Source organism: Tachyglossus aculeatus, chromosome 24 (genome assembly GCF_015852505.1).
Source record: "Tachyglossus aculeatus isolate mTacAcu1 chromosome 24, mTacAcu1.pri, whole genome shotgun sequence".
Taxonomy (NCBI): Eukaryota; Metazoa; Chordata; class Mammalia; order Monotremata; family Tachyglossidae; genus Tachyglossus; species Tachyglossus aculeatus.
In genome coordinates this window covers 29,150,919-29,168,041 of record NC_052089.1, presented here as the reverse complement: position 1 = coordinate 29,168,041, position 17,123 = coordinate 29,150,919, and the positions used below count along the sequence as shown (strand labels likewise).

Sequence of the window (17,123 nt, the reverse complement as noted above, 5' to 3'; positions counted from 1 at the left end):
GGCTTGCGGGCCCTTGAGGGATTCGTATTGCCCCTTTTGACTCGCTCTCCTTGGACACGGACTATTGTTCGCCTGTCCTGTCCCGTCCCGTCTACAGCGCCCCAGAGGACTGGTGGCCCCGGCCTTCCCACGGGCTCCGTGCCGCAAGGAACTGGCCGCTGGAATTCCAATTTGGACGGAGAACCTGGCCCAAGGACGCTCCTATCTCCACGGGGCAACAGTTTCTCTGTGGTCTCCCGTACCGATGTCGATGGGGGGACAGAGACGAGCCCGTCTGGATAAGTGAAGAAGAGAGCCCGCAACTTCACGGCGTCATCAGCTTCCGTCCGTTCCCCAGCATGGCCACAAAGGGGTCCGCCGACTTCTGAAATAAATTAGGCCTGCTCAGCCACTCCTTTCTCCATGTGGGGAGAAGGGCCGAGCGAAGGCTCAAAAGACCCAATCCTGGTAGCCACAGGGAAGGGAGAGGGCTTGTGGAATGGACCCATCCCACCTTGACTCCACTGATCACTTACTTCGGCCAAGTCCGCTCGTATCAGGGATTTCACCATCTCCCGCAACATTCCTGTTTTCGCCATTAGTGAGCAGCTCGGCCTAGTGGATTGAGCCCAAGCCTGGGATGGGTTCTAATCCTGGCTCCGCCGTTGGTTTGCCGTGTGCCCTTGGGCAAGTCACTTAACTTCTCTGTGCCTCAGTTACCTCATCTGTAAAATGGAGATTAGGATTGTGAGCCCAAAATGGGACAGGGACTGAATCCAACTCAATTACCTTGGATCTACAGAGAAGCAGCGTGGCTAACAGAGAAGCAGCGTGGCTCAGTGGAAAGAGCCCGGGCTTTGGAGTCATTGGTCATGGGTTCGAATTCCGACTCCGCCACATGTCTGCTGTGTGACCTTGGGCAAGTCACTTAACTTCTCTGAGCCTCAGTTACCCCATCTGTAAAATGGGGATTAAGACTGTGAGCCCCACGTGGGACAACCTGATCACCTTGTATCCCCCCAGCGCTTAGAACAGTGCCTTGCACATAGTAAGCGCTTAACAAATGCCATCATTATTATTATTATTATTATTATCTACCTCCGGGTTTAGGACAGTGCCTGGCACGTAATAAGTACTTAAATACCATTATTACTACTGTTATTATTTTACATAGGATATCTGAGGCCCAGAGAAGTTTAGGGACTTGCCCGAGGTCAGCCAGCAGTCCAGGGATGGGACTGGGCTCTATGGGTCTCTTCCTCCTAGGTCTCCTTAGGGGCTTCCGATATGAAACCCGTTTAAACTGCACTCCTTCTGCTCTCACCACGGCCTTACAGGGGACACCAGCGTCCAAGAGTGGGCCCAAATGGCTCATTTAACAACAAAATCATAAAACCCAACAGAACTTCATGTGAACCGGCACCGAGAAAGGTTTGTCTCCTCCCAACAAGCAGACGCTGGCACGCAACTGCCTACTTGGGTGATTTGCTCTGGAGAAAGATGTGCTGTCCTTTCTCCGGGACCATCGGGAGCGATACACCTCCAGATATCCGAAGCACCGGATTCCAGCAGAGCCCGGGCTCAGGGGAGGCAGCATGGAGGGAAGAGGAGAAAGAGAGGGGGAGAGGGCTGGGGACAAAGGGAGCCTGGGAAGCCACAGCGAGGGCAGACAAAGGGAAGAGGGAGAGAGGGCGGCCAGGCGAAGACAAGAGACAAAAGAGGACTGGGTCAGGATATTTTGGAGACCCTAAAAAGGAGAGGAAGGGAAAGATGCACAGAGTAATGAAACAATGTAAAGGTTGAGGGTCACGGAAAGAGAAGAGGGGCAGGAAGAGACGACTTTCAGGAACAAAAGAAAAGAAAAAGAAGTTGCCTGATTGTTATATGGTTTCCTTTGTTTTCATTTTTTTTTTTTACAAAGAGGGAAGGAAAATACAATGTCATTCTAACCTGAAGATCAGATGCGTCTGCTAGTATCCCAGGGTCAGTGACATGAGACATGACAGACACAAATTGTATTTTAATAATTCAAATACGAGTCTTTCCAGAAATTCTTAGCTTTAATATTCTTTACGAAAGCAGCTAATAGGGGAAAAAAAAACCCAAAGGCCCCCCCCACATCTCCCCACTAACTGAAATGCCAGTGATCCTGGCATAGCGCCAGAAAGAACGGGGGCCAGGGGAGACAGAGGCAAATGCTTTGGTCCGAGTGCCCCCCAGTGCTCTCCTCCTGGCCCCCCAGGCCCTGGACGCTCCCCTCTCAGCCCTCTCCTCCCGGCCCTCAGGGCTCTGGGGCAAATAAGCCCTAAGAGAGACTAGCCAACGGCACCAGGGGAACAAAGGAACAGTTGAAGAAAACAGTTTCCTAGAGGGGACAAACAACCCTCAAATCCTAAACTTCTCCACATTTTCAGTTCTTTCCTTCGGGCGGGCGGGGGACTAAAGCATGTCGAACAAAGAGTTTAGAAGACAGGGAATTCTCTCCCGACATAACTGGCCGAGAAACAAATTTCACATCTGACTCGGCAGCCCCGTCTCCAACAGCGTCCCTCCGGCCCTGTCCGAGCCCGACGCTTAAACCGGGCGGCCCGAGAAGGGAGTCGGGTGGCACCGTCGCCCAGTAGAGGATGCAACCCCCCCAAGCCCGACAATCCCCGGGAGGGCACAGGGCAAGGAGAAGAGGGAGGGTGTCCTCTCCGCTGGCTATAAAGAAGCAAGTTTCGACTCCACCACGGACAGCCTCATCCCCATCTCCTTCAGGACCACGGCTGCCTGTGAACACAACGGAAGGAGGCCCGTCAGCCGTGGGCAGTCCGGCCAGCCCACCGCCCTCCAGCAGGCCCCACTTTGTAATAATAATAATGATAATTGTGGTATTTGTTAAGCGCTTACTAGCAAGCACTGTTCTAAGCGCTAAACTAGATACAAGATAATTGGGTTGGACACGGTTCCTGTCCCAAATAGGGCTCACAGTCTTAATCCCCACTTTACAGAGGCGGGAACTGAGGCACAAGGAAGTTAAGTGACTTGCCCAAGGTCACAGAGGAGACAAGTGGTGGAGCCGGTATGCGAACCCATGACTTTTTGACTCTCAGGCCTGTGCTCTAGTCACTAGGCCGCACTGCTTCTATTGCTACACGGGGTCTCCCGGCCAAAGAGGAATACAGCCCAGCTCCTGGCGGGTGTCAGCAGCCGCCCGACCTCCTTTGGGTCCCGCCAATCTCCACGGGCTACAAGCCTCGCCCTGGGCCAACGCACTTCCACCCCACCTGGACTGTAAGCTTGTTGTGGGCAGGGAACACGTCTACCAACTGTTCCGCTGTACTCTCTCTCCCAAGTGCTCAGTACAGTGCTCCGCACATAGTGAGCTCTCAATAAATACGACCGAGCGGTCGATCCCCTCCACTGCCTCCTCCCGCTCGGCAGCCGTCAACTGACTCCAGGGGCCAGCACCTTGCCAAGACGACTGTGGCTTTTCCTCAACGCCTGCCTTGAAAGTCACGGTCACCACAACTTTGTTCAAATCTGATGTGGGTCACAAAGGGCACTTTGCAGAAGCCGGGAATCTTCGGGTGGCCCCGGCCAGTGTGACGCGTGCTCGCCTGTGGAGTGCGTGGAGCTAAATGAGAAGCAGTGCGAAAGAGCGGGCTTTGGGGTCAGAGGTCATGGGTTCAAATCCCATCTCCACCAACTGTCAGCTGGGTGACCTTGGGGAAGTCACTTCACTTCTCTGTGCCTCCGTTACCGCATCTGTACAGTGGGGATTACAAAACTGCGAGCCCCCCATGGGACAACCTGATCACCTTGAAACCTCCCCAGCGCTTAGAACAGTGCTTTGCACATAGTAAGCGCTTAACAAATACCATTATAAAAAAATAAAATAAAATAAAATGCCTATTTACCCGTTCCAGAGCTTCTTCCAATACAGCCCGGCTCTGCAGAGTCAATAAAGGCCCGTCTGTCTCGGGCACCGCTGGCTTCTCCGAGGAACCCAGAATGTAACTGCAAGACACGAAGGGACAGAGCCCACGACCGGGGGTTCTCAAAGAACACCTTGGACCTCCTGTTTTATGTCGGAGAGGAGTGGGGGGGTAGGGGAGACCCTCCTGCATCAGCTCTCGGGGACCCCCTGAGCAGGCAGGCGCTCCGACGCCAAAACACCATGAAACCCAATCCTGGAAACAGACAATTTCCATCGGCCCGAACATCACGACTTGTGCCAAATGCAAGAGTTTCATCAGCGAGTCGCGAAGGCAACCCCGGCGACCCCTGCTGAGAGCTCACCTCCTCCAGGAGGCCTTCCCAGACTGAGCCCCTTCCTTCCTCTCCCCCTCGTCCCCCTCTCCATCCCCCCATCTTACCTCCTTCCCTTCCCCACAGCACCTGTATATATGTATATATGGTTGTACATATTTATTACTCTATTCATTTATTTATTTATTTATTTATTTTACTTGTACATTTCTATCCTATTTATTTTATTCTGTTGGTATATTTGGTTCTGTTCTCTGTCTCCCCCTTTTAGACTGTGAGCCCACTGTTGGGTAGGGACTGTCTCTATATGTTGCCAATTTGTACTTCCCAAGCGCTTAGTACAGTGCTCTGCACATAGTAAGCGCTCAATAAATACGATTGATTGATTGATTGATTGTGAGGTACCGGTCATCAACTGCCAGCCCCTCGAATGAGTTTGGGGCCCATAATGATAATAATTATGGTATTTGTTAAGCGCTTACTCTGTGCCGAGCACTGTTCTAAGCACCGGGGTAGTTACAAGGTAATCAAGTTGTCCCATGTGGGGCTCACATTCTTAAGTCCCATTTTACAGATGAGGGAACTGAGGCACAGAGGAATTAAGTGACTTGCCCAGGGTCACACAGCAGACAGGCGGCGGAGGCAGCCCTATCACTGCTTCCTCGGACGGACGAGAAGCGCCTCATCCCCGGTGGTTCTCGGCAAGCTCACCAAGAAGCTGCGTGGCCTAAGGGACAGAGCATGAACCTGAAAGCCAGGGGACCCGGGTTCTAATTCCGGGGACCACAGAAGATGTGGTCTGGTCAAGTGCATGCATGTGGAAGCCACCAAGGGAGTATTCGTTTATTCATTCATTCATTCATTCAATCGTATTTATTGAACGCTTACTGTGTGCAGAGCACTGTACTAAGCGCTTGGGAAGTACAAGTTGGCAACGTAGAGAGACGGTCCCTACCCAACAGTGGGCTCACAGTCTAGAAGGGGGAGACAGAGAACAAAACAAAACATATTAACAAAATAAAATAGAATATGTACAAATAAAATAAATAAATATAATTCATTCATTCAGTCAAAACATATTAACAAAATAAAATAGAATAAATATGTACAAATAAAATAAATATAATTCATTCATTCACTCAGTCATATTTTATTAAGCCCTTACTGTGTACAGAGCACTGGACTAAGTGCTTGGGAAAGTACAATACAACAACACTGTAGTACTGTATACTCACAGGGATACTCACTCGCGTACCACAGCGAGTCCTTCATCTCCACGTTCTTCAACGGCTGACTGCAATTCCTTCTGTTGGCTACTACCCAGTGCGTCTATTTATTCTTTCTGCATGGTATCTGTCGAGCGCTACTATAAGCCTGGCACTGTACTAAGCGCTGGGGTAGATACAAGATACAACACGTTTTGTTTTGTTGTCTGTCTCCCCCTTCTAGACCGTGAGCCCGTTGTTGGGTAGGGACCGTCTCAAGATGATGCCAACTTGTACTTCCCAAGCGCCCAGTACAGTGCTCCGCACACAGTAAGCGCTCAATAACTACGATCGAATGAATACAAGATAATCACAGTGAACAGGACCCAAAGTGGAAAATGATGGAAGGCTTTCCGTAATCTTCCCTAGTAGTCGGTGTAAATGTCACGCGTTTGCCAACTTCCCCAATTATATCATCATCATCATCATCATCATCAATCGTATTTATTGAGCGCTTACTATGTGCAGAGCACTGTACTAAGCGCTTGGGAAGTACAAATTGGCAACATATAGAGACAGTCCCTACCCAACAGTGGGCTCACAGTCTAAAAGGGGGAATTATATGAGTCTTTCGGGTCGTGGAGGAAACAGGCAAGACTGAATTGGCTGCCCTGAATGAATATTTAAGAGAAAATGGCCAAGAACTGCTCATAAAGCGCAGCGGTTTTCTCCTTTGGGCATCCCGCAGGCCCTCTCTGTCTGTAAAACCCCATTTCGCTTAGCATGGCAGCGTGGCCTAATGGATCAAGCATGGCCCTGGAAGTCAGAAGGACCTGGGTTCTAATTTCGACTCCACCGCTGTCTGGTGAACCACCTTGGGTAAGTCACTTCACTTCTCTGGGCCTCGGTTACCTCAGCTGTAAAATGGGGGTTAAGACTGAAACCACGTCCAACAGGGACTGTGTATCCAGCCCAATTGGCCTGTATCCACCCCGGCACTCGGAACGGCGTCCGGTACGTGGTAAGCGATTAATAGATGCCGCAGTTATTAGCCTGAGACAAAGCCAACTTACCTCTCGATGGCATCGACGCTCAGGCAGAATAAGTCGCGCTTGAAGTCGAGGTGTCGGGGCGTGCACCTGAAGATGCTGCCGAGGTTCAGGGAGCAGCCGACGCAGAACAGAGTCTCGATCAAGCTACGGGAGACAAGACGACAGCCGGCGGACACCCTTGAGGGACCGAGTCCTGTACGTCGCCAGCAACGGGGCGAGGCCGGAAAACGACCTGCGGCACCACAGATCACACTTTCCCCACACCAAAATTCCTACAAACACAGAGCTGACCCTGGCGGAGGTTGCGTGGTCAGATGAAGTGGAACAAAGTCAGCCCATGGGGCTTACACAGGTGAAGGCGGGAACCTCACGGGATTTAGAGGGGCCGCTCCACGTAAGTGTTGGGGTGCCCTGGGGGGCTCGGTCTGTAGGGGCTCTTGAGGGGGCTGCCCGGTTGCTGCCCTGGGGTCTCATGGGGGCTTGGAGGGTGTATTTATTCCTCAAATCACTCTCCTTAAGGGACACTTAAGGGCCAGACTCCATACCCAGAGGCAGGACAAGATCAAAAACAATCAACTTCTCCATGTGTCACTTTCCACGGGGAGAGTGACTGCGCTCTAGTAGAACACTCTAGAATGTGAGCTTGTTGTGGGCAGGGATCGTGGCTACCGACTCTGCTGTATTGGCCTCTCCCAAGCACTTAGCAGAGTGCTCTGCACCTGTAAGCGCTCAGTAAATACCACTGATTGAGTGAGAAGGGTCTTTTTTGTTTTCAAATGGCAATTCTGCATCGGAGCAATAGGCCAGCACCCCCAAAACGGGTCCCGGGTCTTCCCGCGGGGTCCCTGGGCCCGCGAGAGAGGCTCAGCAGAGCCCGGGGGAACGCAGGAGAGACTCAGCAGCCGTGGACGGATGGCGACGCTAGAAAGCCTCCTGGCACCCAGCACCGGTGGCCATCCACAGATGTGGAACTTGGAGTGTGAGCCCCATGTGATACAGGGACTGTGCACCACTTGATAAACACGAATCTACCCTAGCACTGAAATACAATTAAAAAACCCAACCACAACAAGAGAGCACGAGTGCTGCGGCGCTCAGCTGCGTGGCCACCGGACAGCGGCTTTCTTGAGGCGAGGCTGGGCCTACAGGACCCCAGAAAAGCCCAGACAAACTGGGCAACAAGGTGCCTGCCCACCCAAAAATCTGAGGGCAGTCAAGAGTCACTGACAAAAACCATCAGGTTCTCCCAGCTTGCTGCTCACCTCTAGGCTTGATGTTCAACCATCTGCAGCTGAATAATTTACAGTTACAATATTCTATTAAAGGTGTCTGTCTACACAATTGCATTGTACCCTCCCAAGCACACAGTAATCAATCAATCGTATTTATTGAGCGCTTACTGTGTGCACAGCACTGTACTAAGCGCTTGGGAAGTACAAGTTGGCAACATATAGAGACAGTCCCTGCCCAACAGTGGGCTCACAGTCTAGAAGGGGGAGACAGAAAACAAAACCAAACATATTAACAAAATTAAATAAATAGAATAGATATATACAAGTAATACCTCCTTGGATGTGACAGTACTGTGCTCTGCACACAAGAAGCGCTCAATAAATACCACTGTTTGGCTGACTGTTCCATTTTGGCTGACCACATGACCTCAGTCAGGGTCAGAACTGTGTTTTGCTTGTTTCCACCCTAGTGCTTAGTACAGTGCCTGGCACAGAGTAAATGCTTAACAAATACCACAATTACTATGATGTTAAGATCGTCTCATTTTCTACAGAGTTACTTACCAACCATATTCGTTTGCGCGACTAGAGAGCTTTTGCTCCTTGTCCACAGACACATTTGGGGAGACACCTAAGAGAGAAAGAGTTGGAAGTGACCTCAGGCAAGACACTTCACTTCTCTGTGCCTCACTTACCTCACCTGGGAAATGGGGATTAAGACTGTGAGCCCCATGTGGGACAGGGACCGTGTCCAAACTTTAAGCTTGTGTGCGTGGCACGTAGTAGATGCTTAACAGGTGCCATTAAAAAAAAAAATTGTGATGTGTCCTGAGCAGTAATTTACAGCACTTGAAGCTCCTTGAGAGATCTGCCAATTGGAACTGCTCGGTCCACGGGCTGGAAAGTGAGGCTCCTTTTCCAGGGTCAGCAATGGACAGTTTCCAGCCCCACAGACTCTGTCAGAGCTGCTGCCGGGGTGCGGTGGGGGGAGACGGCCACCTCTGGAACCCGCTCCAAGACGTACCCCTCTATGTCGGTGACTCGAGGTCCCCGTCCAACAGGCCCCCCTGCTCCGCCCGGACACCTGCTCAGGCGCTCCCCTGTCAAACATCACCCAGGTGTCCTACTTAAGACCCCCCACCTGTTTCAAAGTGAACCCTGCCCTGGACAAAGACAGCTTGGGACTGCTTCCTGGACCAAAAGCCCGTTCGAATCCAAACCAGCCGGCAACAACATCACCCAGGTGTCCTACTTAAGACCCCCATCCTGTTTCAAAGTGAACCCTGCCCTGGACAAAGACGGCTCGGGCCTGGTTCCTGGTCCTACTTAAGACCCCCCTCCTGTTTCAAAGTGAACCCTGCCCTGGACAAAGACAGCTCGGGCCTGCTTCCTGGACCAAAAGCCCGTTCGAATCCAAACCAGCCGGTAACGACATCACCCAGGTGTCCTGCTTAAGACCCCCCTCCTGTTTCAAAGTGAACCCTGCCCTGGACAAAGACAGCTCGGGCCTGGTTTCTGGACCAAAAGCCCGTTCGAATCCAAACCAGCCGGCAACGACATCTGAATCTCCCGCTGCGAAAGCCAGAGTAGCCTTGGGCCCGAGTCTTGCAATAGCCTCAGAGCCGCCCACAAACATGTACTTTTTTTTTTTTAATGGTACTTAAGTGCTTACTATGTGCCAGGCACCACACTTTGTGCTGGGGTTGATACAAGATATTTCGGTTGGGCAGTCCCTGTCCCAGATGGGACTCACACTCTAAGTTGAAAGGAGGACTTAATCGCCATTTTACAAACGAGGTAACCGAGGCACACAGATGTTAAGGTCACACGGCAGTGTCGGGATTAGAACCCAGTGCCTCTGACTCCTGATGTCCACTCCCAGACACAGCCAGGCTCACGGACCCAGTCGGGTTGTCCCCAGGTTCCCACACGTAAAGGCACGACCTATGATAGCTGAGCACGCCCCGTGTACAGTGAATCTTGGCACGGACCATTGGAGCTGCATTTGTGAGAAAACCTTGAATCTTATCATCATCATCATCAATCGTATTTATTGAGTGCTTACTATGTGCAGAGCACTGTACTAAGCGCTTGGGAAGTACAAATTGGCAACATATAGAGACAGTCCCTATCCAACGGTGGGCTCACAGTCTAAAAGGGGGAGACAGAGACCAAAACCATACTAACAAAATAAAATAAATAGAATAGATACGTACAAATAAATTAAATAAATAAATAGAGTAAAAAAATCTTATCTTATGAAATATCTTATCTTATGAATCTTATGAAGTTGAGTCTTATGAATCACTGAGTCAGCAGAACAGAGGTGGTTGGTTGCCAGAGCTTTGTATTTTCCCTCTTATTTTTAAACAATTCAGGACAGGCCAGGACTGGAAGACAACTTCTGCTGCTTCTCCCCCGATCCCTGTCTCCTTTCCCAACCCACGACTTCCTTCCCTATCTCAGGGCAGTTCACCTGCTCCCACTGTTGAGGTGGGGGGGGAACCAAGCTGCAGTTTGGCTTGGGACGGTGGCGGTAACCCCCGGCTTCCCGGAGCTACGGGCCGGCCCTGAGGGAGGGATCAGCAGGGCTCCAGGCCAGCAGTAGTGCTCCCACAAGAATCAACTGACTTTCTAAGTTCTCTCACGTGAATGCTTTAATGCACCTTGAGTTTGGTGTAACCTAGGTTCGAATCCCAGCCCTCCCGTCCGCCTATGTGAGACCCTGGACAAGTCTCTTCACTGCTAGGGCCGTCATTTTGCTCATCTGTCAAATGGGGATAAGATACCCCTTCACCCGCCTGCCCTCTGAGATCATGGGGCATCTGGGATCAGCGCTTAGAACAGTGCTTTGCACATAGTAAGCGCTTAACAAATGCCATTAAAAAAAAAATCATGACCCCTGAGGGGCCAGGGTCTGCGTCCGACCTGATTATTCTATCATCTACGCTCTAGCATTCTGCACAGTACTTGGCACAGAGTTCCTTAGACTTCTTGGGAATTCTAAAGGATTGGGAATTAAGAATAGGGTTCTGCCCAAAATAAGTGTTAAATAGTCTCAATTAATAATAATAATGATGGTATTTATTAAGCGCTTACTATGTGCAAAGCACTGTTCTAAGTGCTGGGGCGATTCCAAGGTGATCGGGTTGTTCCACATGGGGCTCACAGTCTTAATCCCCATTTTACAGATGAGGTAACTGAGGCACAGAAAAGCGAAGTGACTTACCCAAAGCAACGCAGCTGACAATTGGCGGAGCCGGGATTTGAACCCATGAACTCTGACTCCAAAGCCCGGGCTCTTTCCACTGAGCCACGCTGCTTCTAATCAAGTGCCGCCCCAATGTCTCTGGGTGTCGGTCAAGGCTTGCTGACATCAGAGAAGCAGCGTGGCTCGATGGAGAGTGCCCGGGCTTTGGAGTCAGGGGTCATGGGTTCAAATCCCAGCTCTGCCAAGTCTCAGCTGTGTGACTTTGGGCAACTCACTTCACTTCTCTGGGCCTCAGTTCCCTCATCTGTAAAATGGGGATTAAGACTGTGAGCCCCCCCTGGGACAACCTGATTACCTTGTAACCCCCACCCCCGGCGCTTAGAACAGTGCTTTGCACATAGTAAGCGCTTAACAAATGCCACTATTATTATTATTATAGTAAGCGCTTCACAAATACCATCATCATCACGGGGCGAGCGCTTAAAAGGACTTCCCCGGCGCTCAGTACGCAGTGAGCGCTCAGCCAATGCGATGGAATGAATGAATGCGTATTAGAGAAGCAGCGTGGCTCAGTGGAAAAGAGCCTGGGCTTTGGAGTCGGAGGTCATGGGTTCAAATCCCGGCTCCGCCAACTGTCAGCCGTGGGACTTTGGGCCAGTCGCTTCACTTCTCTGGGCCTCAGTTCCCTCTTCTGTAAAATGGGGATGAAGACTGTGAGCCCCCCTGTGGGACCACCTGATCGCCTTGTAACCTCCCCAGCGCTTAGAACAGCGCTTTGCACAGAGTAAGCGCTTAATAAATGCCATTATTATTATTAGAGAAGCAGCGTGGCTCAGTGGAAAGAGCCCGGGCTTTGGAGTCCGAGGTCATGAGTTCAAAACCCGGCGCCGCCAACTGTCAGCCGGGTGACTTTGGGCGAGTCACTTCACTTCTCTGTGCCTCAGTTCCCTCTTCTGTAAAATGGGGATTAAAACTGTGAGCCCCCCGTGGGACCACCTGATCGCCCTGTAACCTCCCCAGCGCTTAGAACAGCGCTGTGCACATAGTAAGCGCTTAATAAATGCCATCATTATTATTAGAGAAGCAGCGTGGCTCAGTGGAAAGAGCCCGGGCTTTGGAGTCCGAGGTCATGGGTTCAAATCCCGGCTCTGCCAACTGTCAGCTGTGGGACTTTGGGCCAGTCGCTTCAGTTCTCTGGGCCTCAGTTCCCTCATCTGGAAAAAAGGGAGACTGTGAGCCCCCCGTGGGACCACCTGATCGCCTTGTAACCTCCCCAGCGCTTAGAACGGCGCTGTGCACATAGTAAGCGCTTAATAAATGCCATTATTATTATTAGAGAAGCAGCGTGGCTCAGTGGAAAGAGCCCGGGCTTTGGAGTCAGAGGTCATGGGTTCAAATCCCGGCTCCGCCAATTGTCAGCTGGGTGACTTTGGGCGAGTCACTTCACTTCTCTGCGCCTCAGTTACCTCTTCTGTAAAATGGGGATGAAGACTGTGAGCCCCCCTGTGGGACCACCTGATCGCCTTGTAACCTCCCCAGCGCTTAGAACAGCGCTTGGCACAGAGTAAGCGCTTAATAAATGCCATTATTATTATTAGAGAAGCAGCGTGGCTCAGTGGAAAGAGCCCGGACTTTGGAGTCCAAGGTCATGGGTTCAAATCCCGGCGCCGCCAACTGTCAGCTGTGGGACTTTGGGCGAGTCACTTCACTTCTCTGGGCCTCAGTGACCTCATCTGGAAAAATGGGGATGGAGACTGTGAGCCCCCCGTGGGACCACCTGATCGCCTTGTAACCTCCCCAGCGCTTAGAACGGCGCTGTGCACATAGTAAGCGCTTAATAAATGCCATTATTATTATTAGAGAAGAAGCGTGGCTCAGTGGAAAGAGCCCGGGCTTTGGAGTCAGAGGTCATGGGTTCAAATCCCGGCTCCGCCAATTGTCAGCTGGGTGACTTTGGGCGAGTCACTTCACTTCTCTGTGCCTCAGTTCCCTCTTCTGTAAAATGGGGACGAAGACTGTGAGCCCCCCGTGGGACCACCTGATCGCCTTGTAACCTCCCCAGCGCTTAGAACAGCGCTTGGCACAGAGTAAGCGCTTAATAAATGCCATCATTATTATTAGAGAAGCAGCGTGGCTCAGTGGAAAGAGCCCGGGCTTTGGAGTCCGAGGTCATGGGTTCAAATCCCGGCGCCGCCAACTGTCAGCTGTGGGACTTTGGGCGAGTCGCTTCACTTCTCTGGGCCTCAGTTCCCTCATCTGGAAAAAAGGGAGACTGTGAGCCCCCCGTGGGACCACCTCATCGCCTTGTAACCTCCCCAGCGCTTAGAACAGTGCTGTGCACAGCGTGAGCGCTTAATAAATGCCATGGTTACTATGATGATGATGATGATGATTACTGACAGCGTAGGAGGATGCCGCTGCCCTCCTCGTCGCTGGCCACCCAGGCGAGGGAGTCGCCGACGGGCCTCTTGCAGCGGGCGCAGAGGAACACCATGGGCAGCTCGGGGGCCGCCCCGTCCCCGCCGCCGCCTCCGCCGCCTCCGCCTCCGCCGCCTCCGCCGCCTCCCTCCTCCTTCGCCCTTAGGTGGGCCTCCCAGCCTTGCCCCCTCAGCAGGTGGCAGCTGTCCTCCAGGAGGGCCAGCGCCTCCTCCAGCGCGGTCGCCCCCACCGCCTCCTCTCCGTTCTCCTCATCCTCCTCCCCGCCGCCGCCACGAAGCGACCTGAGGCTCGGCGCTCCCGCCATCCCCTTCAAACCGCTCCAAACCGGCCGCCCCTCTTCACCGCGCCTGCGCAGACGGACGCCACCGCCCGGGCTTTCTCGGCTGACTCCGCGCTCGCGCCTCGGCGCCGGCGCAGACGAACGCCACCCGGGCTTTCTCGGCGGCTCGGCGCCTGCGCAGACGGACGCCACCGCCCGGGCTTTCTCGGCTGATTCCGCGCTCGCGCCTCGGCGCCTGCGCAGACGAACGCCGCCCGGGCTTGCTCGGCGCCTGCGCAGACGAACGCCGCCCGGACGGCCTCGGCGCCTGCGCAGACGAACACCGCCCGGGCTTTCTCGGCGGCGCCGCGCCTGCGCAGACAAACGCCGCACGAGCTTTCTCAGCGGCCCCCGCGCTCGCGCCTCGGCGCCTGCGCAAACGAACACCGCCCGGACTGCCTCGGCGCCTGCGCAGATAAACGCCACCGCCCGGGCTTCCTCGGCGGCCCCACCCCCGCGCCTCGGCGCCTGCGCAGACGAACGCCGCCCGGGCTTTCAGTCAATCAATCAATCAATCAATCAGTCGTATTTATTGAGCTCTTACTGTGTGCAGAGCACTGTACTAAGCGCTTGGGAAGTACAAGCTGGCAACATCTAGAGACAGTCCCTACCCAACGGCGGGCTCACAGTCTAGAAGGGGGAGACGAGAACAAAACCAAACATACTGACAAAATAAAATAAATAGAATAGATAGGTACAAGTAAAATAAATCAATAGAGTAATAAATCCGTACAAGCATATATACATATATACCTCTCAGCTGCGTTCGACACTGTGGACCACCCCCTTCTCCTCAACACGCTATCTGACCTTGGCTTCACAGACTCCGTCCTCTCCCGGTTCTCCTCTTATATCTCCGGTCGTTCATTCTCAGTCCCTTTTGCAGGCTCCTCCTCCCCCTCCCATCCTCTTACTGTGGGGGTTCCCCAAGGTTCAGTGCTTGGTCCCCTTCTGTTCTCGATCCACACGCACTCCCTTGGTGACCTCATTCGCTCCCACGGCTTCAACTATCATCTCTACGCTGATGACACCCAGATCTACATCTCTGCCCCTGCTCTCTCCCCCTCCCTCTAGGCTCGCATCTCCTCCTGCCTTCAGGACATCTCCATTTGGATGTCTGCCCGCCACCTAAAACTCAACATGTCCAAGACGGAACTCCTTGTCTTCCCTCCCAAACCCTGCCCTCTCCCTGACTTTCCCATCTCTGTTGACGGCACTACCATCCTTCCCGTCTCACAAGCCCGCAACCTTGGTGTCATCCTGGACTCGGCTCTCTCATTCACCCCTCACATCCAAGCCGTCACCAAAACCTGCCGGTCTCAGCTCCGCAACATTGCCAAGATCTGCCCTTTCCTCTCCATCCAAACCGCTACCCTGCTCATTCAAGCTTTCATCCTATCCCGTCTGGACTACTGCACCAGCCTTCTCTCTGATCTCCCATCCTCGTGTCTCTCTCCACTTCAATCCATACTTCATGCTGCTGCCCGGATTATCTTTGTCCAGAAACGCTCTGGGCATATTACTCCCCTCCTCAAAAATCTCCAGTGGCTACCAATCAATCTGCGCATCAGGCAGAAACTCCTCACCCTGGGATTCAAGGCTGTCCATCCCCTCGCCCCCTCCGACCTCACCTCCCTTCTCTCCTTCTTCAGCCCAGCCCGCACCCTTCGCTCCTCTGCCGCTAATCTCCTCACCGTACCTCGTTCTCGCCTGTCCCGCCATCGACCCCCGGCCCACGTTATCCCCCGGGCCTGGAATGCCCTCCCTCTGCCCCTCCGCCAAGCTAGCTCTCTTCCTCCCTTCAAGGCCCTACTGAGAGCTCACCTCCTCCAGGAGGCCTTCCCAGACTGAGCCCCTTCCTTCCTCTCCCCCTCATCCCCCTTTCCATCCCCCATCTTACCTCCTTCCCTTCCCCACAGCACCTGTATATATGTATATATGTTTGTACATATTTATTACTCTATTCATTTATTTATTTCTCTATTTATTTATTTATTTATTTATTTATTTATTCATTTATTTTACTTGTACATATCTATTCTATTTATTTTATTTTGTTAGTATGTTCGGTTTTGTTCTCTGTCTCCCCCTTTTAGACTGTGAGCCCACTGTTGGGTAGGGACCGTCTCTATATGTTGCCAACTTGTACTTCCCAAGCGCTTAGTACAGTGCTCTGCACACAGTAAGCGCTCAATAAATACGATTGATGATGATGATGATACACAGGTGCTGTGGGGAAGGGATGGAGGTAAGATGGGGGGATGGAGAGGGGGACGAGGGGGAGAGGAAGGAAGGGGTTCAGTCTGGGAAGGCCTCCTGGAGGAGGTGAGCTCTCAGCAGGGCCTGCTCGGGGGGTCGCGTAACTTTCTCGGCGGCTCCGCGCCTGCGCAGACGAAAGGCGCCCGGGCTTTCTCGGCGGCCCCCGCGCTCGCGCCTCGGCGCCTGCGCAGACGAACGCCACCACCGGGCTTTCTCGGCGGCTCCGCGCCTGCGCAGACGAACACCGCCCGCGCTGACTCGGCGGCCCCGCGCTCGCGCTCGGCGCCTGCGCAGACGAGCGGCGAGAGGACGGCTGGTCCTGCAGCGCCCTCCTGTGGGCTATCGGGGAGGAGAAGGAGAAGGAAAAGTTTATTAACCCCATAGTGGGAGCAGAGCTCTGTACTACAACAGTGCTTTGCACATAGTAAGCGCTTAATAACTGCCATAATAATAATAATAATAATGGTATTTGTTAAGCGCCCAGTACGTGCAAAGCACTGTTTTAAGCGCTGGGGTAGATACAAGGCAATCAGGTTGTCCCACGAGGGGCTCACAGTCTTCATCCCCATTTTACAAATGAGGGAACTGAGGCCCAGAGAAGTGAAGTGACTTGCCCAAAGTCACACAGCTGCCAAGTGGCGGAGCCGGGATTTGAACCCACGGCTCCCCCTTTTAGACTGTGAGCCCACTGTTGTGTAGGGACTGTCTCTATGTGTTGCCAACTTGTACTTCCCAAGTGCTTAGTCCAGTGCTCTGCACACAGTAAGCGCTCAATAAATACGATTGATTGATTGATTGATTGACCTCTGACTCCAAAGCCCGGGCTCTTTCCACTGAGCCACGCTGCTTCATTATTGCCATCATTATTACTAAGCTCTTGGGAAAGTACAATAATCAATCAATCATATTTATTGAGCGCTGACTGTGTGCAGAGCACTCTACTAAGCGCTTGGGAAGTACAAGATGGCAATATATAGAGACAGTCCCTACCCAACAGTGGGCTCACAGTCTAGAAGACTACAATACTGCAATAAAGAGTGACAATCCCTGCCCACAACGAGCCCAACAAGTCTAGAGCGGGCGCCGGTCCCCCGCTCTCCTCCCTTGTCCCAGAGTGGGCCAGGTGATAATGTTTGGACAGAAACCTTCTCATTCATTCAGTCGTATTTATTG

The 17,123-nt window shown here is 52.7% G+C and overlaps 1 protein-coding gene across 1 annotated transcript; it reads right to left on the bottom strand.

Moving 5' to 3' along the window:
- Positions 1-2,218: 2,218 nt before the first annotated feature.
- MIS18A (MIS18 kinetochore protein A) lies at positions 2,219-13,898 on the bottom strand. The gene is made up of 5 exons (XM_038766285.1): positions 13,334-13,898; positions 8,287-8,353; positions 6,512-6,634; positions 3,882-3,981; positions 2,219-2,751 (listed from the first exon to the last, which is right to left on the bottom strand). The coding sequence occupies exons 1-5, from the start codon at positions 13,674-13,676 to the stop codon at positions 2,683-2,685; spliced, it is 702 nt and encodes a 233-aa protein (XP_038622213.1). The 5' UTR covers positions 13,677-13,898; the 3' UTR covers positions 2,219-2,682.
- Between the last annotated feature and the right edge of the window lie 3,225 nt (positions 13,899-17,123).